At 46.0% G+C, this 25,950-nt stretch overlaps 1 protein-coding gene across 2 annotated transcripts in view; it reads right to left on the reverse strand.

Annotated features, from left to right (window-relative positions):
• Positions 1–4,890: 4,890 nt before the first annotated feature.
• MDP1 (magnesium dependent phosphatase 1) overlaps positions 4,891–25,950 on the reverse strand; it is an 86,703-nt gene continuing 65,643 nt past the window's right edge. For both annotated transcript variants that reach the window (XM_086923729.1, XM_086923730.1), the window contains exons 4-6: positions 15,921–16,028; positions 15,004–15,089; positions 4,891–5,305 (exon numbers count right to left, since the gene is read on the reverse strand). In XM_086923729.1, the coding sequence (XP_086779855.1) occupies positions 5,208–5,305; positions 15,004–15,089; positions 15,921–16,028 (292 nt within the window). In that variant the 3' untranslated portion in view covers positions 4,891–5,207. The remainder of the gene's footprint in view (positions 5,306–15,003; positions 15,090–15,920; positions 16,029–25,950) is intronic.

Here is a 25,950-nt window from a genome sequence, read left to right on the forward strand (position 1 = left end):
TCCTTCAGAGATGAAATTCACCCTCCATGTCTGCTCAGCCTCCCTCGAGCGCCAGCTCCTTCCAGTCGCACGGATTCCCCCCCCCCCGGGTGGTACCCGTCACCTCAGTTCTTCCGGCATTCCAGTCCTTCAATTAATCATGGGGGCGAGGTAGGCCTGTTATCTCTTAGTGCCCGGCAGCCTGCCAGACTGTCACACTCCTCTAGTGCCTCGCAGCGCCAGCTACCACCTCAACAATCAGCACGCACGGCCCCTGGACATCAAGTCTCCTCCAGCGCTGCTGGTGTCCATCGCTCGCCCCAGCTCCAACCTTTCCTCGCAGCCAGTATAGGCAGGGCTGCTCCTCAGTCCACCAGATATGCCCTCTCAGCAATATACCCCATCAGTCAGGTTCGCCGTCAGCACTGGTCTGTAGCTCCCAGCTGGCACCTCACTTTAGGTCTCCCTGCCGTTTTAGTGTTGCCTCAGGTCTTCCAGGCAGTCAGGACGGGCGCAGCACTCCCCCTCCCGTGGTCCAGCCACCAGGCGCCGCCTGTTCTATGCAGCTCTCTCCCGCTCCATAAAGCCTGTGCGAGGCTGCCGGCAACTCTACTGCTCAGAGGGGGAAGAGAGGGAGGGGGGGCCCCCCACGCGCCCGCTGCCAAACCTGCTACGCTTCGTCTCTGCGGTGGGCACTCCCAGTCGCAGCGGAGATGTCCCGGGCCCGCCCGCAGTCCCAGCTCCTCACCGCCTCCGCCTCTCGGGCTCCTCGTCTGCCATCTTTGAGTCGCAGGGCAGGAACTCCCTCAGTGCCCCCTGCAATTCTCTACTGGGTTTGCGCAGCTGTCAGTCGACCTTGTCAGCGGCTCCCGGTATTAATACCCTCTTCACTTCCGTCACGGCCAGCAAGGTTAGTTACCCAGTCATGCTGCCATCTTGGGATCATAATCCGGCTCCCCTCGTATTCGGCATTTAACTGGTTACTTGCCGCCACGGGGTTCACTGTGTAGGTCACCGAGTTTCGCGGCCACCCACACTTTCACCCCAGGGGTTTGGGAGCTCTGTGCCTCGTCTCTCTACAGGATTAGAGGGGGGTCGGCGCGGAGCTCCGTGCTCATGCATCCGCTCCCATCTGCCTCGGAGCCACGCCACCAGAGCAACAATGTTCATAAGGGATGAAAACGAAAGAAACACTGCATGGTGCTGAACAAAAAAAGAGATGCGTTGGAGGGGAGCGAGAAGTCGGAGTAGAGAGCGAGAGCACAAAAGCGGCAAGCGAGAACAACGACTGCAAAATCCGAAAGAGAACCATACCGTTGGAGAGTAAGTTTGAGACTTCACTGGCAACGGTGCAAGACGCCGGAGGCGACTACAGTGGTAACATCAAGGGGGAGAGATGTGCCTGGAGAAGTAAACAGCCTCAGGAGAAGCAACTAACCACTTTCAAATCCGGCGACCAAGAGGGGAAGGAGGTTGCTGTGGTTGCCACCGCCACAACCCTGGAGAAGGGTGGTGAACACAGGCAAGTGCCAGTTTTACATTTCCTGCAGTTATGGAGGTAGGGCATGAAAGCAACAGCCCACGCTAAGACAGTCCAGGTATGATGATGAGAGGGGAGCACCAATCATAAAAACAAAGTATCATTCACAGGGTAGGTAGCAGTGGGGCATTAAAAACACAAGGATTTGCATCAACAGGATATTGATTACATATTTGTGTGGTTTGCTCAGAGGGAACCCAGTCCTTTTAGTGACCTGGAACAGAGAGGGGAAGAGATTCGCAGCCAGTAATTGAAAGCTGAAGTGAGGAAAACTAGGACACCTGTGAAGATCATGTGGAGAGGAGAACCCAGAAAACAGGACGAATACCTAAAATACCAATAAAAGCCATTGAAAGAGCACCAGAGTGAGAGTGTGGTTACCTGTTTCGATAACTAGCAGTGACGGAAGTGGGATTTTGTGTCTGCAATCATGACACAACCGGTATCATTGGAAGAAACAATCACCCAGCTAGCGGAAGCACAACAACATCTCCATTTGGTCATCAAACAGTAAGCACAAGCAGCACAACAAGACCAGGAAACACTCCAAGCCGCTTTGAAAGGCCAAGCTTATGAACCACCAACAAACAGGTGCAAGGTAACAGCCATCCCAAGATTAACCAATGCCATCACTAGTGCTCGAGTACATCCCAACGTACCAGGAACAAGTTTAAAAAGTACCAGGAAAGGTAGGACCTGAATATTTTTGGATAATTTTGAGAGCGTGGCTTTTTACGACAGCATGACCTTCAGAACGATGGGGACAATACATAGCGCTACAGCTCTCCTGAGAAATACACCCCAAATATCCAGCAGCCAAACCTGCCGGGGGGCATGGCTACCACAGCCAAGGAGACCATGGTGCCAGCCCGCTGTACTGACTCCCGTGGGCAAGAGGAGAGGGTGCAAGGTGATTGCAAGATCAACTGGTGAGTCTGCTGCTAGAGACAGAGTCCCCGGTCAGCGTGGCGCTGGCCCCGCCGTGACTAAAAGTTTTGTTGCTGCCTTGCGGTATTCTCTGAATTCCCAACTGAGATGAAGATTCTGGGAGAACAGGTAGTGAAGAAAATTGTTTGATAAATGGGAAAAACTGACATAACCTGTGGAAGAACGGAAGGACAAGTCCTTTGAGATACTTCAATACAATGTAAAAGCATCTAAGGTTATTCTGTGCGAACAGCACAAAGCTCACTCTTCCTTTTGCACATCAAAGCGACTACAAGAAAAGATGTCTTCTATTGGCAATGCAATAAAATGGGGTGGGGTCAGTTAACTTTGAAAAAAATGTGTTCAGCTCCCAGGGAGGATATAGTCTACTAACTGGGGGCCACTTTTCTTTTCAAGACATCCATCACACAAATAATGACAAACATGATTAAGCAGAAATTTCCTGTAGGCTGTGATGGCAAGAAAGTGCACATTTATGGAAGAAACCAGCATTGGTCAAATGAAGAACATAAAACAGTGCCTTCTCTTTTTGACAAGTTTTCATGTCTACTTATTTTTGGACACACCAGATGCAGAAACTCAATTACTTTTATATGTCAATTTTGTAGAAGGATGCTTGGATTCATGCAATCTTCTGAAAGGGTCAGGTGGCATTACTCCAGGCCCTACATACCAAGGCAGTCAAGTTTAGCAATGATAAGCTAGGCAGTAGGGCCTTGACTGAAATTCTAGAAGGTCCAGCCTGCATGGAAGCCTCCTATTCAGCAGGCTGAGGTGGTCTGGATACTCCACTACCAGTCTGGAACAATCACGGCCACTGTGGATTGCCTCAACTTGCTTGGGGTTAAGAGTACGCAGAAGAATGGCTTACACCAATGTCATTAGCCAATCTATCAAAAGGAAATTCCTTGTGTGCTGAGGGACTGGAAATCTGGATGCAAAGTTGTGGCGCTTTTTTTTGGGCCAGTGACAGGGCCGTTGACAGGAGGCCAACGTGCATAGGTTCTCAGGCTTTGATGGTGTGAGAGATTGTTGCTGTAATGGTTTTGCAAGGTTCCTTTATTGTGATATTGAATATATGTTGCATATTTTTATCTTTATAAGAATTTACATCTAGAAGGGTATGCCCAGACGTGGGTCCCTTGCTCACTAAGCCACTGGAGTCAAGCTATCCGAGCTGAAGATGGCTGCTAGCCATAAACTGGTCCTAGGATGCTTGATTCCAGTCCAGGAAAGACATGACTTGGTAGTTCGGTCTGGACTGTTCCCATGAGGCACAGGGTCAAGACTGATTTGCATTTGGCCATGTCTGAACTGGGGTGGCTCGGTGAGCAAAATAACGATGGATTAAACCCAGATCTGTGATTGGGGTGAATGTTTTGCCATTGTGCAACATTCCGTCCATCATCTTGTATGTTTAGAAATTCCGAATGCCTGGACTGCAGATTTTACGTGGGTTTCTGAAAAGAGGTAGCTTCTCAAAAGAAGTTTTGGTTATAGAGTCAAGGCTATATTAATCAACCGCCTTCATCTTTTTCACTAGACGTCGGGAACCCACACATCAATGTCAAACATATCCGTGGTGGGTTCTCCACTAGAAGCAGAGGATCCTAAAGTCAAGAATGAACTCATAAGTGTGGAGTATTTCAATGTTGAATAGGAGGTCCTGGATACTTGAGAAATGGAGTGCCCAGAGACAGATTATTTTGACCTTGAATACATTGCTGCAAATTGGGAAGGAGAGTAACAGTTAAATGGGGTGAATTCTGGGGGCATTGAGGGAACATCAGATTAGACCGAGTCACAAAAACCAGATGAGGAGGGTACCGGACACTTGCTGTGCTAGAGCTGGTGGGCCATGAGGGCAATCGGCCCACTTTTTGTTTATTGCTCTATGGTACACGCTCTTTCTCCGTAACCCACATTTTGGGCATCTACAGGCACATTTTCACCACTATCAAATGGAAATTAAATCTGGAAGACAGACAATCCCATTGTTGTGGCCGTACTCGTTGCTGGATTTCTGACCTCCACAAAAGGTCACTTGTCAAAGAAAGCCGGCATGACGGTTCTAGAATGAGGGGAGAGAACATCTTAAGGGTAAGAAAGGAAACCAGAAACAAATAGCTCTTACATTAAGATAAAAAATTGTTTGATAGAGCTGAAGTCAAAGAGTTCGGATGTAAGCTTTGGAAAAGGAATATGTACTCTGCAACTCTTTTCTATGAGCTGGTAAAAGCAAACTGCCTGACTGACTCTAAACTGCATCTTAAAAGTGCAGTGCCAGTTTGCCTCTGTCTAAATGGGTTTGTTTTGCGGCCTCTTCATATTTACTTAAAACACTGTTGCATTTTCATGTTTTATGTTACTTGAAAACTGCACACACTTTTAAAAGTAAAGAAATATGTTACAACATATTTGCATCTTACAGACATGCTTTTGTTTATTTAATGGTCTTTAATATGAAAAATGTATGGTAAAATAGTGTTGGTGGGTCATCCAGGATGTGTGCGGAGATATTCTACTGTTTATGGATTCAGAAATTATCCGTTGATTGAGATCCTCATGGACTTACCTTGGATAACAGCACTCAAACCATTCTGAGACACAAAGCCAGCACTCTCTTAATGACCTCACTAATGTGATATCCAGTGGCTTACAGCAAGGCGATGGGAACCCACCTCCTGAATGTCATCCCGTGTACAGAATGGAACAATGTGAAATGCACCCCACCCTACGTCTACTGGCCCCCCGGCGTACGTCGAGCAAAGGACTCTAGTCCATCCTCTAGGGTCTTCGTAGTCATCCCATCATGGCCAATATGGACACAGGTCACACCTGTAATGGAGAAAGAGGCAGATGGAAAAGTGAAATGGTGGCAGATGGAAAAGTGAAAAGGTGACATTCATGTAAAAGCAGTGGGTTTGAGTAGGCAACAAAGAGTAAAGGAAATATGTAGGTATAGGAATGGGATGAAGATCGCTAGCAAGAGATAGGTTGGCAGCAGTACGTTTAGGGGTGAAAAAACACGCATAGGTGGAAGAGGTAAACAAGAAAAAGTGTGGCACAGGCAAAACTGATGTGGGATGGGCCAGAAAATCGTTGGAGCCCATTAGGGGGGGATGGAGAACTAGGCATGATAACCTAAAAGATAGCTTAAGCACATGAGAAGGGTGAACTAGACGTAAACAAGAGAAAATATAAGAGAAATGGGGAGTAGCAGGTATTGAAGAGAGTGAGGGGGAAGCAACAGTGAGAAGGGAACTGTAAAGAACGAGTTACTTACCTTTGGTAACGATGTATCTGGTAGAGACACAGTCTAGCCGCAGATTCCTTAACTTAAAATATCCCCATAGCGAGAGAAGTAGAATCCAGACATCGCAGAAGTGGAAGCAAAACACAGACACCAAAAGAGGGGGGTTTCCTTTCCAGAGTCGGTGACCGGGGAGACCAGGCTGGATTGTGTGAAAGGAACTGAATCAAGGTGAAAAGTTCGCCCAAACTAACCAATAATTGGAATCAACTTGTAAGAAGGTTCCAGAATACCTCGAGGCGACCTATATAAAAAGAAGGCGCTCTGAGAAGTCTCCACCTAATATTATAAATTCTGCACATCATTATCAAATCCTCCAGATGGTCAAGCAGAGGTGAACATATAAACTAAAGGAATATTCCACTCCAGGATCAAGACTGGTATAGCAAATTGAAAATGCTCTAAGAATTTATGAAGTTTTTAACCATAAGTCCTGAAGAAGGTGTTCGATCCAACTAAGCACCGAAACGCGTCGACAACTTTGTTTTTATATTTTTATACTGTAACATTAGGAAGAAAAAGTATATGTATGTATTTTGATGTTTATATGAAATTGTTTGAATTTTTGAATATCAATGCTTGTTTCTTCTTTTTAATAAATGTGACAATTTTTGATACAACTTTTGGTCTAAAGGTATATGTGTTCTTGAGGATACTGTAAAATCTGTCCCGCAACAGTGGTCTTACTCTATTGGTCTGATTTATTGTATAATCATTATAAAATAACCACAGAAAGGAAACCCCCCTCTTTTGGTGTCACTATTTCCCAGTCCTTTCTGGGTTGATTCGGGAAAACTCTCTCCTGTTTTTAGCAAAACACAGACACCACATGTCAACGAACATAGAGGTGTGCACCGACCGAACGCGTATAGAACACAGGAGAAATATGCTGTGGCAGCCCTTCGTGTCCAGGGGCCGCACCAAAATGGCTCCACCCTGACGTTGTCCTTGGGCAGGCCGTCAGGAGCAGAAGAACTGTCCCATAACGGAACAGAGCATGGTGGCTCAATGGACAGTGGCTGACGATAAGGGCAGCCAACACAGACAAAGAGGAAAACAGCGAGGCTGAAAGACACTCCTCAGAGTGGCAAGTGGGGCAGAACCTGGATGAATGGAACATCCACAGATGTAGGGGAGTGCCACAGCCCAACTGCAGACTCTAACGGAGAGCGATACCAACCCGTGGGTCGCAACAATGAAAAAGTTGTGAAAAAAAAGGGTTCATAACAGTAGAAAGAGACCACTGTCTCATCTACAGGATAACCCCTGTGTAAGAAGGTTCCGCAGGAGCCATCAAGCCTTCTGTGGAAGGCATGAAGCTATACAATAGCCAACGAATACCCCACATAGGGCAAGCCTCAACCCCAGCAAGGGGTACCACTTGCGATGAACTCACAGAAGGAGGACTGAAAAGAAACAGAAACAGCGGACCAGCTGCCCTAAATAGAAAACAAATTGGCGGAATAGCCAAACTGATCACCTGGGTATTACGTCGTGAACCCAGGGTCCAGCCCAAGCAGAGACTATACTGCAGATAAAAGAAAGCCTGCAGAGGGACGAGAAAATATAAAGTCACGGGAGCCCTGATATGAGGCGGTTGACTTCTGAGTCGGCATGACTGTCAAAAAGGGACACGCCATCAAATGGCAAATCCCGAAGCCTCTCCCGAACGTTGTCAGGGAAACCGCCATCGCGCAACCAGGCAAGGCGACACAGAGCAACAGACCTGGCCATAGCCCGACCCACAGATTCAGTGGTGTCCATGGCGGAGCGAATGGTAAATTTTGCCAATTATCGGCCATCATGAAGACGATCCTGGTCAGCACGAGGACCCTCTGGTAGAGAGGGAAGAAGACCCTCGACTGAGTCCCAAAGGGCAGAAGTAGCCCGCGCAAACACGCAATTTGTGTTCAAAGCACAGATGCCCGAGTTAGTGGACGCAAAGATGTCGCAGCCACATGTCTCCAACCAGCAAGACTCCCTAGTGGGAGGTAGCAATGGAAGAGTTGTGCGAGGCTGTGTGGCGAAAGCCGCTTAGACGACCTGTCACTGTGCCATAGGATGAAGGAACAAACCAATAGGGTCATTAGGAGCCGGGCAATGCCAGCGTGCAATGGCCCAATCCACAGACTTTCCAGAGGAGGAGAGTGTCCATGTGCCAAGAAGGGTGTTAAACAACAACCAGCCTAAAGGTAGCAAAGGTTCCACCTTGACAGGCTCCTGGTGGAGCAGATCCAGTAATGGATCAGAAGCCAAGGAAACTGAGGGGGGCTGCAAGTGTAAAATATCTGGAGCCCTGCGAACAGCCCTAGCAAAAGCAGCACTAGCCTCTGTAGCCATTCTAGGTGGCGAAAATAACCCACCTGTAGGGAACGGTTTAACACTCATGCCTCCATCAGAAAGTTAGGCGCTCCAGCCGGGGGCCGACTTAAAAACCACTGTCCAATTTGCAACGGAGCCGAAGAGTGGCGAAACAATCAAGGGCACTCCGGATCCTCAACGTCCTCTAACTGAGGATCATGGACCTGTGCCGGCTCATAGTCCTCCAACTGAGGAACATGGACCGGTGCAGACGGTGACGTCAGACTACGCAGACGTCGACAATCACTAGGGATGACGATACCTGGCCTTGGTCCGACGTCCACCCGACCTCCATCGAGACGCCGCGGGGAAGAAGGACACAGGGCAGGAGTGCAGCTCCGTGCTGCAGCCGCAGTCGGCGCAGGGAGCCCCAAAGGGCTATGCAGAAATGGGATGTAAGGGCTTAACGTCTGACCGGGATGCCCGTCCGGGCCGTGTCCCGACGTCTCAGTGACTCTGGAATCGGAGTTGAGGCACTCTGCCGGCGCCGAGGGTGAACCCGCTAGCGAAGACCCGACCTGAGTACCCACCTCCTCTGTGGGGCCTGAAGGCGGGCCAGGGAGAGGGGGTGACCCAAAGGTGGCATGAAGAGCCTTGGAATAGGTTGCCATCTGGGCCTGAGTCGCCCCAACACCTGGAAACTGTGGGTATGAAGGGGTCGAGTCTGGGGCGCCCGTGTCTGGTAAAGACGGGGAGCAGTGGGCCCAGTCATCACGTTTGTGTGAGGTAGACGACCTCAGTGACTTGTGCTTGCACCTACCTGCATCAGGTGGATGATGGCTGCGGGAACGACTCCGTGACCGAGAACAACTCCGTGACCGGTCCCGAACAGAAGCCCCAGCTCGAAATGGAGAACAACGGCGTGAAGACGCAGAGCGGGACATCCGGGTGGACAACAACTTCATTCGACACTCCCACAGGGACTTTGGCTTCATCTGCCGGCAGGCGTCACACTCCTCTGAGTCGTGGTGCTCTTCAAGGCACCATATGCAGATCGCTTCCGGATCTGTCGCTGACATCTGCCGTGTACAGGTCTCACACGCCTTAAAACCCGAAGGCATCGCACACTGTTCCCAGACGCTGAAGGCGTCGAGAAGGCCTGACAAAAGGCCAGAGGAACCGCTCACTCCGGATCCGGGTTGTGACGCGTAAAAGAAGGAAAACGACGTCAGCACGCCGGGGGAGGACTTATATGGCTCCACTGACGTCACGTCCGTGGACAACGTCAGGGCGGAGCAATGCGGTGCCATCCCCCTGCGGGCAGAGGTGCTGCTGCAAATGTTTTCCAGATCCAGTCTGACGCCTGGGAATATTCTACGTTAAGGAATCTGCAGCTAGATGTCTATCAGATAAAGTGGACGTGCATGAGCTAGACAGGGATCAGTTTACAAATGGGTAATATAGGGGCATATGTAGGTAATTTCCATTTTGCGATTCTCAAATAGCGATTTTTAAGGAATCGCTATTTGATAATTGCAAAATGGAATTTAGGTAAAAAAATCGCAACATTTTTGCGAATTGCTAAAATTCCTTAATTGCGATTAGCAAATTGCGAATCACAATTAAGGAATGAATGGGGATACATTTTCAAATTGCGATTTTCTATGAGAAAATCGCAATTTGAGAATCGCAATTCCAAGGGTGCCAGGGTGTCCAAAGAACACCTGTTGCACCCCTGGAATGTGCCTGTAAGTATATGTGTGTGCACATACATGCCCTAAGGGCATGTCTGTGTGCCACATGGCACTTTGAATTTTTTTTAAAAAAAAGCATTTTGACAGGAAATTGCAAAAAACCATCTACTTGGAGTAGGTGGTATTTTGCGATTCCTTAAGCCAAAATCGCATTTTAAAAGTCACCCCTACATAGCATTTAAGGAATCGTAAAATTGTGATTCCTTAAATGCTTGAGCAAAATAGGGAATCGCAATTTTTGCGATTCCTTATTTTGCTATGTGGCACCTACATACCAACTGGCCGTTTGTGATTTAAAACGCCGGAATTCTGCGAATTCCGGCGTTAGCATATCGCAAACGCCTTCCTACATATGCCCCATAGAGAGGGGGAAAAAGAGGGGACAGGCAGCAAGGAGTTAATTAAGCAACTGGTGGAGAGATAGAAGGAAAGATGCATGATATAATAATTAGTTTAACTGTTGTAAGAAAATGAGTTATTACTTGAGGGCTGTTAGTACGCACCTCAAGTAATAATTGCAATCCTGGTCAGGGTGGACAGCTAAAGTTACTAAATAAACTTGAGCTAAACCCCCTGGTGGTTATGGGACAAGCAGACAGGCTTAACTTGGAGGCAATGTGAAAACTATTTATGCAGTACTAAAATAGTAATAAAGTTAAAAAAACAATAAAAATCCCAAATGAATTAGAAAAATAGAGTACATTATAATAAACAAAATTACACCTAAATGGCAAAAATACAATCAGGAGAACCAGTGATGTGAATCTGTAAATGTTTAAGTAGAAATAGTGCGAAGAAGCACAGTACCAATGATAGTCAATGGTTGCAGTAGAACAGGACCTAGGCTCAATATGACATTGACTGTAAGGGTCAGATACACTAACTAGGTTTGTCCTGACCAAATAATTTATCTTCTGACTTAATCCTTGAACTCCCAATACACCACCACAAGAGTACATTTCTAAAGCCATCCAGGAACTCGGGGTAGGCCCTTAGAGACTCTTAGGGCGGCATGCAAAGGCCAACAGGAGGGCCCAGGACAGGTGCCACTAGCCGCTTAGCAGTTGCAAGAAAATTGTCTCTTGTAGTTTATTGCGTGTCCCTGTAGCTTTAACAGATGGTCTGTCTTATGACCCTTAGGGCCAGATGTACGACCATAACAATTTGCGAGTTGCAAATTGAGCTGGATTGCGAGTCGCAAAATGCCATGTACAACACTGCAATTCCCAATGGGTCGCAAATTGCATGTCTCCTCAAAAGCAGTAATACTAAGGGAAGCAAATAGATAGCCTCTAATTGCATAGGGAATAATCTAGAGGCGATATACTTACCCAGAACCTGAATGGAAAATGCACAGATAAAGACTAGTGGTCCTATTGTTATTATACTACAATTTACAGTACTGTAAGCAATATGATTAGCATGTATGATAAACTTAAGAAGAACACAACCGAAATGATACTGAAATTTGCACATGCCGATGGCAATTGTAGGTCAATATACTACGCCATGGTACTTATTAAGAGAAAAGACTGTACTATCGTATACCTTCCCACCACATATCAATATGAATCGTTCTTCTACATTACTATATACCTTCCTACCTCATTCTCTGAATGTTTTTGATATGCAAGACTTTTGTATTGTATGGTACTTTTATTTGTATTCTGTGAAGCGCTCTGATACCCAAGGGTCACGTTCGCGCTATACAAGACTTTCTAAATAAAAATAAATAAAAAATAAAAAACATTCATGAGGCACTCGCAATTACGACACCATTGGGAATGGCTGGCCCTCCCAGGGATGGCGGTCTGCTGGGCTCAGCAGACCTCCATGTCTGGGACTGCTTTTCAATAAAGCATTTTTTTTAACCCCTTCGCTGCGGCGGCAATTCCGCCGCAGCGCTAGGGGGTGGGGGGGTGCCGAGCGGCGCTCACATGCTCGTGACGGAGCCACTCCGTCACGAGCCGCGGTTGCGCTGTGCTCATGACGGAGCGGTTCCGTCATGGCCCCGCCCGCTCAATAGAACGTGCGGCGCAGGCGCGAAATCAGCGCCGCGCAGACGCGGCGGCAGGGCCATGACGGAACCGCTCCTTCATGAGCACTGCGCAACCGCGGCTCATGACGGAGCGGCTCCGTCATGAGCATACAAGGGGTTAATGCAGCCCGTTTTCCCGAAAGAAAAACGGGATGCATTTAAAAATAAAAAATTAAACGTTTTCGTATCATTTTTTAAGGGCAGGTATTGGTCCCTGGGACCACTGTCTGTCCCTAAAAATATTTTCTCCTGCATTTGCAAAGGGGAAGGGGTCCCCTGGGGACCCCTTCCCACTTGTGAGTGCATTACCATCCTCTTGAAGAGGGCGGTAAATTGCGAGTGTTTTGCGACCAAAATTGTGGTTGCAAAAAATTCATTCATGGGGTAGAGAGTCGCTATTAGGAAATGACGCCCTTGAAACGCCCCTTCCGAATAGCGAATTGCAATTCCTATTTAGCGAGTCGCAAAAAAATTGAAACTCGCTAAATAGGAATTGTACATGGCCCTATTAGTTTTTGCATGCGCAAACAGGTCGCTAACCCGTTTGCGCATGCAATTTATGGTCGTGCATCTGGCCCTTAGAGTGCATTTCTTTGTTGTGGGTACAAGAGGAAGAGCAGGCCCATCCTTCTAGGTCTCAGAAAGTAGGTTAAGTCCTCTTCTGACTCCACAGGTCCAGGAGTGTTCTGAAGTGGGTGCCTGGAGATGCCACATTTATGTCAGGCATGAGCTAGTGGGTGGGAATGACCCCTAGGGACACTTTAATCAATGGGGTAAAGGCTCCCAGGACTACTCTAACCACATTAGGCACGGTCTTCGTCTGCGCCTATCTTGGTCTCTAGGGGGTCAGGGTGTGTGTAGGGAAAGTACCATCATAATCCTAGTGTCCACCCACAAACTCAAAGACAGAAGTCTGGTAGGACAAAGTTGAGATTTCACCAACTTGACTGGATACACACAAATTGTTTTGGCATTCTCTTTACCTCCTTTGAAGTATGCCCCAAGTCTCATATGAAAACTCCCAGCAGACCAGTCAAGCAGGTCTTGACACTCAGCAAGATCGGACACTGAGATACCAACAAGAAGCTGAATGTCATGGAAGCTGGTCTGGCTACAGGATGAAAGAAGGTTGCAAGCCTGTGGGTTAGATACATCCGCTTGCGACAGGGTAAGCCTCTTTGGAATGAATCAAGTTCTTTGGCCCAGCCAACAGGCCATTCTATTAAGGGAACCACACCACCTCCCCTCAACCAAGGTCTTTTTGTCTTGTCCTGGGAGCAAGTTTGCACATCATTCACGCCCATTGCTAATTACACACTGGCAGAATGCAGATTTAGCTCCCAGAGACTTCAAAGCAGGGCAAAGGTAACTTTTTAAGAGTAATTTAAAAAATATTTCTTTCAAATCAGACTTAATCAGTGAATAGGACTTAAAATAAATATTTTAAAAAAATCTAAATATTACATTTGTAGCTGTTTGCTACGCGTCTACAACATTTTATAAACTTAATATTGTACCCCAATGCTTTCCTTAGGTGTAGCCAATCCTGCTATAGTGAAAATAGCTTTTGGAGCCTTTTCATTGGAAGAACCGGTATAACATTAAACTTTTACATGTCCAACCTTTAACCCCTTCGCTGCTGATGACGAGCTCAACTCGTCATCAGCCACGGTGGTCGTGTGCGGACGATGAGCTGAGCTCGTCATGTAACGCGGATTTTTAAAAATTGCCGCATACAGCGAGAAAAGCCGCCGCAGCGATGCGGTTAAATACCATAAACCCTGTCTTGATGGGCAGGTAGCCTTACTTAGGGTTGACCTATTAAAATAAAGTTTTAAGCCGATCAAAAAAGGGCTATTTTAGCAGGTCTAATTTGCAGTTAAAACCTGCACCGCCAGGCTACTGGTGGCAGACCTGTAAGCATGTTTTCATTGTCACTGCAATGGAAGTGCTGCCCCCTCCCCCCCCCACTGGTGTCTTAACTTACCAGCCCTAGGTATACTTTGGGCACAACATAGAAGGGACTTATGGGTACGTTAAATACACCATTGAGGAGTATGTCAATTTCATCATGGTGAACGGAGGAGCACAAGCATGCTATCTCTGTTTAGCAGGGTTAAAGTCCAGAGTTCTATGGCCATCAACCATAGGGTTCATCAAAAAGAAGGCAAAAAAACACTGGGGGTGACCATGCTGAGAGGGCACATTTCCAATAACTGTTACTCAAAAGCATGCTTGTAACCTATGGACGTGAAAGAGGCCCAAGTAATTACCAGTAACTGAGATTAATTCTATCTATCCACCTATGACTTTTTGGTTTCCTCAGCACAACACCCTAGGTGCAAAGGATGTGGACTGTGTGCTTACTGTGCCAAAGGAGTTAAGCTATACCTCAATGACAGAGCCTGACCAGACAAAAACTGGTGTGGGGTTGCTTGTGTACCAGTTTAGATGGGACCTGGCCTGTTGGTTCCGGCTGCTCCTTTTGGAGCAGATCTAGGGCTGATTTGAATAGGGCTAGTTCCTGTCTGATGTGACATCGTGACGAAAAGAACGATATACTGGAGTGTGGCCTTGAATAATTACCAGTGGCTGAGACTAAAGTATTCGCATCCATCACTTTTTTGTTTTCATCAGTACTTGTAGTGGAAGCCATTTTCCTAGCATGACCCCCAAGATCAGAGCATAACACTTACAAAAATTACCTAATAAACAAAAATACACAAGAGAACTCTTACATTAAATGAGGGAGACAGACACATATAAAGATAAGTCTTCCTGAAACAGAAAACACCGAAGTATACAAAAAAGTAAGGGATTGAATGCGTGACAAACTCAGCCACTTGTAAGTAATTACTCGGGCTGCATCCTAGTCCATCGTTATTTTGAACACCGTGACACCTAAGGTTGGACTTCGCCACATACAAATCAGTCTGGGTCCTGCTCCAATACAAACAGTTCAGCCTGAACTGCCAGGCCAGGTCTTCCCTGAACTGGACCAGAAGCAACCCAAGACCAGTTTTACCTTATTAGGGCTCATCAGTAAGGTAGGGCTTAAGTCAAACCTAATCAACATACATGGCAAACTCTTAATCCACCTCCTTCGGTGCTCCGAATATAGCTATTTTACCTAATTTACTGACGTCTCTGATATTTCTGGTTTCGTCATCGAAAAAGACCATTTCCGAGTAGGGTATGCCACTCTTCTTCTGGATTCTAAAGGAAAAAAGAAAGTTAAAACTAGGTTCACCAACTCCACAAATCAGGGACTTACACCCTTCTCTTGACCTCATCAATCCATGGACCAACCCGTGACATGTCCCACACCAGATCCCTCCTTTAACTTCACCAATCAGAGATTAAATTATGGTATAGCCCCCTCCCCCAATGGATTCCTTCCTGATCATTAAAGGGACACTAAAACGTTGTCCCCAGAGATCTCTTACTCATTTAAAAATCCCTAGCCTCTGAATACCTGGTTTTCCTATTGGACACCATCTTAAATGAAGAGGCTTCATAAGGCCTGTCCTTCTTGGATTCCCTTCCTTATTTCCAAAAATGACAGGCCTTCTATTACCTGCATCAAATTGGATCCTTTCCTCATTCATCATAGTCTTAACACTTGTACTTCATATTAACAACTAGACTGCCAGTGCTTTCACCTAGTGGATACTTTTATTCTCACCTCATCAATGAAGACTTCTAAAAGCTAATCCCCCACTGATCAGTGGTCATCTAATGCCAGTCCGACAGTGGCTCCCTTCCACACCTTCACCCAATCAGAACTTGCCTAATGTCAACCTCTCTTTGGATCAGGTTTACTATAATGCTGGTGCCTCAGAGAATCTGGTAAGGTGCGGGACAAAATACATCACATGCAAAAGCTAGCACCCATTATCTAATGAACCCTCTTCACATCCAGATGGTCCCCAGGGCGACAATGGAATCACCTCGGATGGTGCGTCAACTTTTGTGGGGGGACACTGCCCACATATCTGGTTGTTTCTCAAATTAAAGCAGACCAAAGATTTAAGTTCCACTTCTCACCTCTCAAAATGTGTCACTTTACATCCGGGGTAGATCTCTTTAATGCTGAAGTAGTGTTGTAGGTGGAAGAGATCCAGCAGCTGGTTAGCTCCGGCAACCTCCCCAGTACTAAAGCAGAATAAGAAATTGCAAGATGTTACTTCTGTGTGGGGACAATAACCACATGGAAAAGCATGCCACAACATGTATGACAAGGTCCACCTCTAGAAGGTTTCCTGTGAGCCAGAGTATATCAGGCATACACAGTATTTGTTAAAAAAACCCTAACACACCAAAAGGGCCCTTGGTGTCATGCTTCATCATCGGGGTCTTCCCGCCCCACTGCGGGACGGGGCGTGCTACTAATAGCGACTACGCTGGAGCACTTAGATATTGTAAGTGCTATGTGACGTGTATTGAGTGAGTGTGAGTAGGGTCAGGAGTGATATGGAAAAGTGAGATTTAAAAGAATACCTGGCCTTTTGAAAGCAAAAAATTATATTATTTATTAGATGTAGGATGGTATCGTTAAAAATATTGTGGCGGAGACAATCTAGCTTAACAATGGGCTAGTTCTCCTGGTGTGAATTTTTTGCTTTCATAAGGCCAGGTATTCTTTTAAATCTCACTTTTGTTTCCTTGTACGAAAGAGAATTGGGCCCAACCGAATAGAAGCTATATCTTGCTGCTCTTATTAGAAATTGAGGCCCTGTGGCTGGTGTCAAGTAGAGATATTGATCGATGTATTTGGATCCCATAGCCCCACTTCGGAGTTCTAGGGTCACATTCAGCTCTAGGACTGTTGCAATGCTAATCCTGACCAATGGGTCCCATTTCCGGAAAAAAGGTACAGATGTATTTCCTTTTTTTTAAAGAACAAATGAAGGAGTATTGCCCGATGAGAGATGAAGGCTTTCCAAACATGGAAACAGTGTTCCTTGTTAATAAACCCCTCACTCACCACCTAGTGGTGACTTGCTTCATCATCGGGGCCCACCCAAGTGGCCTAGCGTCACTCGGGTGTGCTTCGACACCTGAGTTACAGTGGAGCAGGTCGTGAAGTGTGGATGCAAACAAAAAAAGTGTGAGTGTTAAAATTGTCCTGGTTTATGACTTTATATTACAATTTTATTAAAAAAGCAACTGGACAATGTTAAAATGTGGGTGAGATACTGGAAGGGGAGCTACGACCTACGTATCTCAATTATGTGTTGGTCAACATGTTTCAACCATTTGGGGTGATCCCCGGTATTCATCAGGACCAATGAAGGAAGTGGGAGGTGTGGGTCCCCTAAAAGACGCACCCTGTCCTAAATCCTTAGTCATCCAGAGGAAAGAATGTTCCACTGGGAAGACACTCCTAAGTATGTAGGGTGCCAGAAAAAAACTGGAGGGATTTCTCTTGTTTGGCTTCAACGAGCAGGGGGTAGGTGCTTCACGCGTTACAACATATTAGTTGGCTGTCGTGGAGAGAGGCTAATCACCTACGTCTACCGTCCACCGCTCGGCTATATCGAAAGATATTACAATTCAGTTGGTAGAGACACGGGGAGGAGAGTGATCAACATTGTGGGACAGGAGGACCGGTGGGCCAGGGAATATGGAAAGGGAGAGGAGTTAGCCCCCAGGAGTTGGGTAGCAGGTGCACTGAATGCTTAAAAAAAAAAAAAAATCCTGGAATATGGCGAGCTTGGGACTGTCTAATTCCAAGTGAAACTTTTTAAAGTGTTTCTGTCCATTGATAATATGCTTACAGGACACCTGGTTGTGTTCAGATTTTAAATATGAGAATTATTTTGTATTTTCTTGTGCAGCAAAACCCACCATAAAAGATCACGCCAGTGGAGGTGTAGCTATTTTACTCAGTAGTAGTATAAATTAGAATCCTAAAGTGTTTATCCATCCCTAAAAACTTTGCATCTGCATAGAGTTAGCCCTGCGCAATGTAATAGGAAGACAGTATACATCTTTTCTTTGGGTAAAGTTTTATATAGCCCAGGGAGGTCGTCTGACTTTATTTGAATCCATGGGGGTCAGTATGACAGCGTATAGGGCATTTTAGGGCAAAGATTTTGCACAGTATAAATAGATTTATTGTATTAGTACTACTTATTTGCTGCATTTATTACGCTTGTAGAGTTTCCTGCATTTTACAAGAATTGTTTTGTAATGTTTTCAATTGCACATTTGCACTTTTTCTGTCCGTGCTGCCTTTTAGCAAAGTAGAGCATGGTCGTATGCCGAAGGGCTTTTTTGTGTATAATATAATCCTGTATATTTTAAACTGTATGAATTGCCTTTTATAAAACTTTGTATTTTATGTGGACCTTTTTGAGTGCCAAATCATAATAAAATATTTGACTTGACTATTTGAAATTCAAACTTGTGTCTATTGTACATATATAAAAGGAGAATGATATTATAATGTTCAATTAGGCAGTGTACATAATGGATTTGTGATGCAAATTTGAAATTATTGCTGTATTTTGATCAAATAAATTACAAGAAATGGAAAAAAGCAAAAGAAATTGATTTGGCTAATAGGGTCAGTTTACAATTTGTGACTAATTTAATATTAAAGGAATACTGCATAGCAGGAATCTTTTTCAATTTGTATCTTGCATAAAAAAACAATTAAAAAATGGTATACATTATTTTACGTGAATCTCGATTTTATGTATCTGTCAAAACTGATAAATAATCTGTAAAGAATATTTACGCCATACGTTCGCATTTCACCCCATGCAAAATAGTGCTCCTCTGGAGGAAGCTGTGTTGGGGAATGCCAAATAGCACAGATGGACAAAGCAAAGATCTCATCGGACAGTCATATTTGAGGCAATTGCATGCCTTAAAAAGAGGACAAGATTTTTGATACATAACCCGGAATGTGAGCGTTCGTTTTTTGAGCTTGCCAGATAAAAACTCCTGATTTTTCAATTAAGATAAAGGTGTTGGTGCTAGACTTTGTTTTTTTTAAGTCTCTATATCCTGTGTGACCTTTATGGAGGATGTTTGTATTAACTTGCTGGGAGGTGGTATCAGCACCTTAGAAATGAGCAAAAAATACTAGAGTTGGAAATTACTTTGCCCTCCTGAATATCTCTCAAATGCGTTTCTGTTGGGCATCTGGCATCAAATTTCTCCCATCTCCTCCAATTTTGTGCTTATTAGATCTGGCCAAAAGAGCATAAAGTTGGCAATTGGCCACTTCATTTCAGCACCCACCACCACTCTTTTTTTAAAAAAAATGTTGTTCTTTCATAACTTACATGCTATACAATTTCCACAATATTTCAAATATAAAGGTTCCATGTAGCATAAACCAACATTGTATAGCAAGACTCTGTTGAACTACTTAATAGTTTAGTCCTTTTCACACAGTGCACAATCACCCAAACACTCCTCCATGCCTCTGCACACTTAGAATTTATCTCAACACTTCTGAGATAATCATGCACATGGTATTCGCTGGAGGAAACACTCCCACACACCACCATTGACACCTGTAGTTGCAATGATGCTATTCCTCATAAGAGGGGAATATGCAAAAGTTTTCCTTATCAATAGCCATTCCCTGTAAGTCATACACAGTGATCTGTCTATCTGTAATATCAATTCATGTAGTGGTACTCCAAAGCACGTATCCCCCAAATACAATCCATATCCAGTCATCCTATCATCACTTCACACCCCACCAAAACTTATTCACATTAGTGAGTTCACAGTGGTCTTCAGTCTGTATGATCATTCAATAATCTAATCATCTCGGACCACATCATGAGGTCATCCACTACTTTTTCATCTCGCCGAGTCTGCCTTATCAATATCGACTCTGCCGTGGCCCATTCCATCATGACCTGTATCCATTTAGAAATTGCTAGTGGATGTACATCTAAGCCAGTGTACAACAATTCTCCTCTTTGCACGCACTACCTTCAATAGGTTAAATTGTCTAGCCAGTTCCTCCTTTTTTCCATCGGGCAGCAGTCCTAATAGACATTCTCAGATCATCGGCTGTTTTTCACAAATCTGTGCAATGTGTCAGATTAGTCCGTTCAGAAGCCTCCCACTTTCAGACACCTCAAGGCTAGATGTAAGAAGTCTGCACCTTCCTCCTGACAACACAGACAGCTGAGAGAGGACCTTAGACAAATTCTCCTGAGCTTGACAGGGATCAGATGTGTCATATGAACATAATTATATTGGACTAGCAGCCCGTCCCGACCTTGTCCGGAAGCAATAGGGTTCCCCGACCCCGCCCGCCCCGACATTGTCCAGCAGCCCGGGCCCCCGCCCGGCCCGTCCCCCGCCTGCCCCGACATGGGTCCCCTTACCTCAGCCGCCGCTCCTCCCGCCTGTCCGCTGCTCGCACCGCCACTGGCCTGTCCACTGCTCCTCCCGTCACCGCTCCTCCCCCGCGCCATGTCCGCTGCTCCCTTACCTCAGCCGCCGCTACTCCAGCCGGTCCGCTGCTCGCACCGCCGCTTGCCTGTCCGCTGCTCCTCACGTCACCGCTCCTCCCCCGCGCCATATCCGCCGCTCCTAGTCGTGCTCCTGGACACCGCTCCTCCCAATGCTCCTGACGTGAGCACGTACGTCGCCGCCGGTGCTATTTCGAAGGGACTACTTGTTTTTTTACTGTAAATTTTTTAAATAAAGTTTTAAAAAAAAATGTTATATAGCCTATAACCATCTACACACCCTGACGATTCCAACGGTGTATCGGGTATGTGTATTGGCGCAGTGGTTGCCGAGTTTACCCGCCTCAAAGGCTGAAAGTTCTTCCTTTATTATAGTAGTATTGATAAGTTTAAAGCTGATATTAATAGACTCCTGTCTCACTCCAATACAAGCCTTATCCCAGACCACACATCTTGCCATCCATCACAAACTCTCAACCTTCGTAGCGATCAGCCATCTCAAAGAGCCCAACATTGGTACGTAATCAGCTTCCCACGGTTCGCTAGAGCAAACAATTCAAGCATCACTCGATTAGGTGCTGTGGCCTGCATGAATGTAGGCCTTATTTCCGGAGCTGTATGTGCTATTTTTGCATATTGTAGAAAGTGGTTGCACCTTACATGAAGAGTCTCTTGTGCATCACTAAAGGACAAAAATCTGTCGATCACTTGGGTACAGGTTTGCCAGCATCTGACATCTCCCACCAGTCTCCATCCCTCCACTGACATACTGTGAGTTATTTTGGAAAATAGGTAGATACTCCACATCTTCATAGCAGGCGGGAACGGAGCCTAAATTGCCAACACTTTGCTAAGCAATTTCCAATCAGCATTCAACAACCATAGAGGACATGAGGCAGAGATATCTGTTGGGTCTCTTTCCGGCTCAGGAAACAGCACTATTAGCGCACCTCACATTGGTTCATAGAGTTCGCCTGATTCATGCCTCTACAAAGGCATCAAGCAACTTGTCTGCTAAAAGCACGTCATTTCCCTAGTAAAATTATCCAGACTACTAGTCCGCCCCAGGTGTTTTGCCTTAGGCATAGACAGTATGGGCGTTATTAAATCCTCTTTTTCCAGTAGCGTGTTAAATGCCTTCTGGTGTTCTAGAATAATCTTGCAAATAGATAGCTCCGACAAGTAGAAGCCACCTCGCTGCAAGTCACATCCCAGGGCTATCTAGATCTGTTGTAGGCAGGTAGCACATGTATTATTCATACCCAATTACAAGAGGACCTCACTGTCCTTATCTTTAACTCTGAGTTTCGGACTGTGTTGTGTCTCTCTTTTTATGAGGCGACCACTATAAGTTTGACGGCCTCATCTAGTTTCTGACTTTCTTTAGCCAGTAGTGGCATATTACCCGTCCTTTGCATAAAAGGTTTTTTTCTTTCTGCATGCATAATCAAGGACTCTGGAGGAACATGTCCTTGAAGGATCAAGTGGAGCAGCTCTAAACTTTTGCTTTAATCTTAGTGTGACCATTCATTATCACAGGATCTTTGAAATAATCTTAAATCATTTTAAACACAGATTTTAGTATTGGTAAGTACTGGCTAGTCTTCTCTGTTTTTGAAAGAGCCTCTATCAGAAAATCATCTTCTTTGATTAGCAGCAAGAGATAATTTTGGATTGCAGCATTCAGGATTATCACATATGTTGATGTTTCATAAGGTAAGGTCTCCTTTGCAGAGTATCATTCTGAAGACTCATAATCCTGTAACTGTGCAGTAGACAGAGAAGAAGTCTGTGCAGTAGACGGAGAAGTGTGGCTCAGGGGTTAGAGGCGGCAGACCCGGAAGCTGAGATCGGCCCTGGACCAGGGTTCAATTCCCCGCCTCGGCGGGTCTTGGGCTCAAAAATTCCACGGACTCGATAATTCTCACTCCGGTGCCTTCTCGACTCATGGGTTCACACTCTGCGACTCTGGGCAATAGCTTGCTTAATCTCCACAACGGCCCCTCGCGGCGGGATGCCTGGCTTTCACCTTGTGGATTCCCTTCTGGGGTTATCTCACAGGGGAATACCAGGACGGGTTCCCTAAGCAAGCGCCGGGAAACCCTTTGTGGGTAGCTGTGCGCTATATAAGCTCAAATACATTTACATTTACATTTAGACATGTCTTCTGTATGAAGAGTTGCAAAGGGGAAGCCAGAAATGGAGGCAAACTGGTCTGTTGTTTTTTAGAGATAGGAAAAGCTTGAATGTAAACCAAGAAATAGCATACGCAGAGGGGAACTTGTGTTTCTTTTTCCTGTGTTGGTCTAGGTGTTTGCGGGTGGCTGTGCCACAGTGTGGCCTTTGTCCGGATCAAAGTAAACTGCCAGCTAGTGACCATCTCGAAGATGACCAGATTTCCTTCGGAGTTGGACATTTTTTCTACACCAGAAAATGTTTGGGATATTCTCAACTTTGTTGGCATGTCTTAGTGTCAAAGTTCCACTTTCGAAGGAACTTGCCGATTCAGAGTCTCTTTGGTTAGCACATTAGGCATGGACTCCATGTAGACAGGTCGAGCCATTTTCTGAGGAGAATCGATTAAGTCATGGTCCTGTTTATTAGCCATTTATTAGTATGGTGATTATATTATTTTCATCGAGTAGGATGATTCTCAGTAGTCCATGGAGTGTTCCTATTGTTCATGTCAATACTCAATGTCAAGCGTGCAAAGCAGAGAAGAAGCCTTAGGTATTGGCTGTGGTGGCATCTCTGGAGTTTGAGCTCTACGGCGTCTGAGAGATCTCCCCATGTTGGAATCATTGCATGCAAAGGCATCACTGGAGAGCCCACATGTACCTGCAGGCATGCGTGACCAGGAGAATACAAGAAGTTAGCAGACCAAGAGGTGGAGGACACACAAGCCTGGAATAAGAGTACTTTCCAGAAAGCGAGGGAGCAGTGCATGAATGTGAGCTGTGCAGGAGAGGAGAAAAGGCTTTGTTTCAGGGTGGTACCAGTATCCTATGAATATGAGATGCTGGGATGGTACAGGTGAGATTTAGGCACACTGATGGAGAAGTCTAGGTTGTGCAGCAGAGATATTACTGACTGTAAATGTGACCATGTAGAGTCCTGACTTTTAGGAGGAGATTGCCCAGGTAGGAAAATAATGAGTTTCCGAACTTCTGATATAGGCTGTCGCCACTGCCATCACCTTTGTGAAGTCTGTGGTGTCAATGTCAGCCCAAGGTGAAGTACTACAAACTGATAGTGAGTCTTATCCACCATGAATGGCAAGTACTTCCTGTGGGACTTCAGGATTAGTATGTGGAAATAAATACCCTGCAAGTCTCCCAGTTCCAGCAGCAGAAGTAGAACTTGAGCTAGGGACAACACCTTGAACTTCTTTTTCCAAATGAAGAGGTTCACGACCCAAAGGTCCAGGATCAGACGAAGAACTCCATCCTTCTTTGAAACAATTTCCTCATAAATAGCATCCTTGTCCATTCTTCTGCCCTAGCACCAACTTCACAGCTCCTTACTGAAACAAGACTACCATTTCTTACTGCAGTAGGAGAAGGTGTTCCTGTGAACGTCTGCACAAGTAGGGGTAATCTGAGGCTGGGGGTGTAGGTGGGAGGTGGCAAGCGGTGGAAAAGTGCGGTATATGCATTTTCCATTTATTGTAGGACCCAGTGGTCCAGAGGTGAGGCCTCCCACGCTTGCGGAAAAGAGGACACGCAGCCCCCACAGGTTTCATGTGCCTTGACAAGGGCAAGGTAGAACTGCTTCCTACTGGGGGCAAGGGAGGAGGAGGTACTGACTGTCTAGGAAGGTGTCCGACATCGGCCCTTCCTGTGGCCCTTACACTGGCGAACAATAGGGTTCTAGGCCTGCTACTCTGTGATAGCTGCCTGACGCTGGGGGAAATTCAGTGCTCTTCCAAAAAGCATGATACTTTCGAAATTCCTGGTTGTCTCTCTTTAAGGGCTGCAGACCAAGGAATCCACCACCAGCCGAGCTGGTTCTGAAACGCTCCAGGAAATACGCCTTGACCCCTAACAGCTTGGAGCCATCAAACAGCAGGTCCATGAGAGACGATTGTATATTGATAGACAGCCTGGATGTCCTTAGCCATGCATGCCTATGTACCGCCACTGATGTCCCCATTGCTCTGGCGATGGGAGTCTGAACTGTATGGGCCTGACTGAATAAGCTGCTGGCAACAGTCTTTTTAACAGCTGGAGTAGACTAAGGCTTTTTCCAGGCAGCAAGGACCGACTCATGCAGGGCTGAACAGACAATGTTCTAATGGAACTCCAATTGCCAACCGTCATGAATATATAGCTCGCTAAGTTTAATAGCAGCTGCCATTAGTCATATTTGTATATGAGCATACTATGCTGCATTGCTGATCTCTTTGTTAAATGGAAAATCCCAATAAAAAGAATATTCCAAAAAGCATGCAGAGCTTAACGAGGTGTAGGCTGCAGCACCGTTGTTAAAATATTGTCCCCAGTTTTCACAGGGTGTAAAGATAAATCTAAAGTTTCTGCAGCTATCCGAATGACCCTATGCAAATATGCCACCCTCAGTGCAGAGAGCCTCAAGAGTCCATGAAATCCAGTGCAGGCGAAGTGTCAAGCCCACTGGCTTCCATGATGTCATGGAAACTTTCAGGGACTGCATAAGGTCCCCCAGCCTCAATCACAACCATGTCTGAATCCGGGCCAAAGAGGTTGTATAATGAGTACCTTTTCTCCTTATATTGCTTCTCCTCCAGGGAGCGCTGTCCCTCCCTTCTAGCCCCCAGGTTGTGGTATAGAATCGATGCTTCAGAGCCACGACCTGCATTGGCATTGGCAACAACAAGGGCTTGGGAGGTGGTGATGGCACCCAGAACAGCATCATTGGAACTAAAGGTGCTGACTGAGACGTGAAATGCAAAATTATTGCCATGGGAAGAACTGCCAGTGGTAGTACACGGGACAACCCGAAAGGACCCATTAGATCCGAAGGCACTCCAGAGGGGACAATAGCCAATCTGAAAACTCAAACATAGCATTCAGGTATAGCGCTGGATCCATACCAGGTATCAGAAAGTCAGGATAGGGCTGGACACTGATCGCTGGGGGTAGCGATAGCAGTGGCAACAGAAACTCCACTGGGTGCCCGCACCAAAGGAACATGGAGGATGATCAGCTCCAGCTCTGAAGATGGGACTGAGGGAAGAGGAGAACCCCTCACAAACTTACCTCCCTCTTTGTCTTCCAGCTGTGGCTCCTGCTTTTCTTATGTTTATAGCGGGAAGACCTGGAAGTTGATGACTCCGGAGACCTTGATGGAGATAGAGGATGTTGATTGTGTCTGCCCCTTCGCTCAAGCGATAAAGGATTTCGCTTCCCTCTCTTTAACGGCCTTGGATGCATACTTTGAGCATGACTCGTAGGAAGGCGAGTCTAGAATAAAATCTAGGCACAAGAGGAAAACAACATTTCAGGGGGGTGGGGGGGGGCAGTGACAGACATCTGACCCCCATATTACTAACAAGTCTTGAACCCTGACCATTTTAGTCGGAGAGCTAGGTCTTGAGGTCCTTCCTGAATTGCAGCAGCAATGGCGATTGCCTGAGGTGTAGAGGCAGG

Source organism: Lissotriton vulgaris, chromosome 5 (assembly GCF_964263255.1).
Source record: "Lissotriton vulgaris chromosome 5, aLisVul1.2, whole genome shotgun sequence".
NCBI classification, from domain to species: Eukaryota; Metazoa; Chordata; class Amphibia; order Caudata; family Salamandridae; genus Lissotriton; species Lissotriton vulgaris.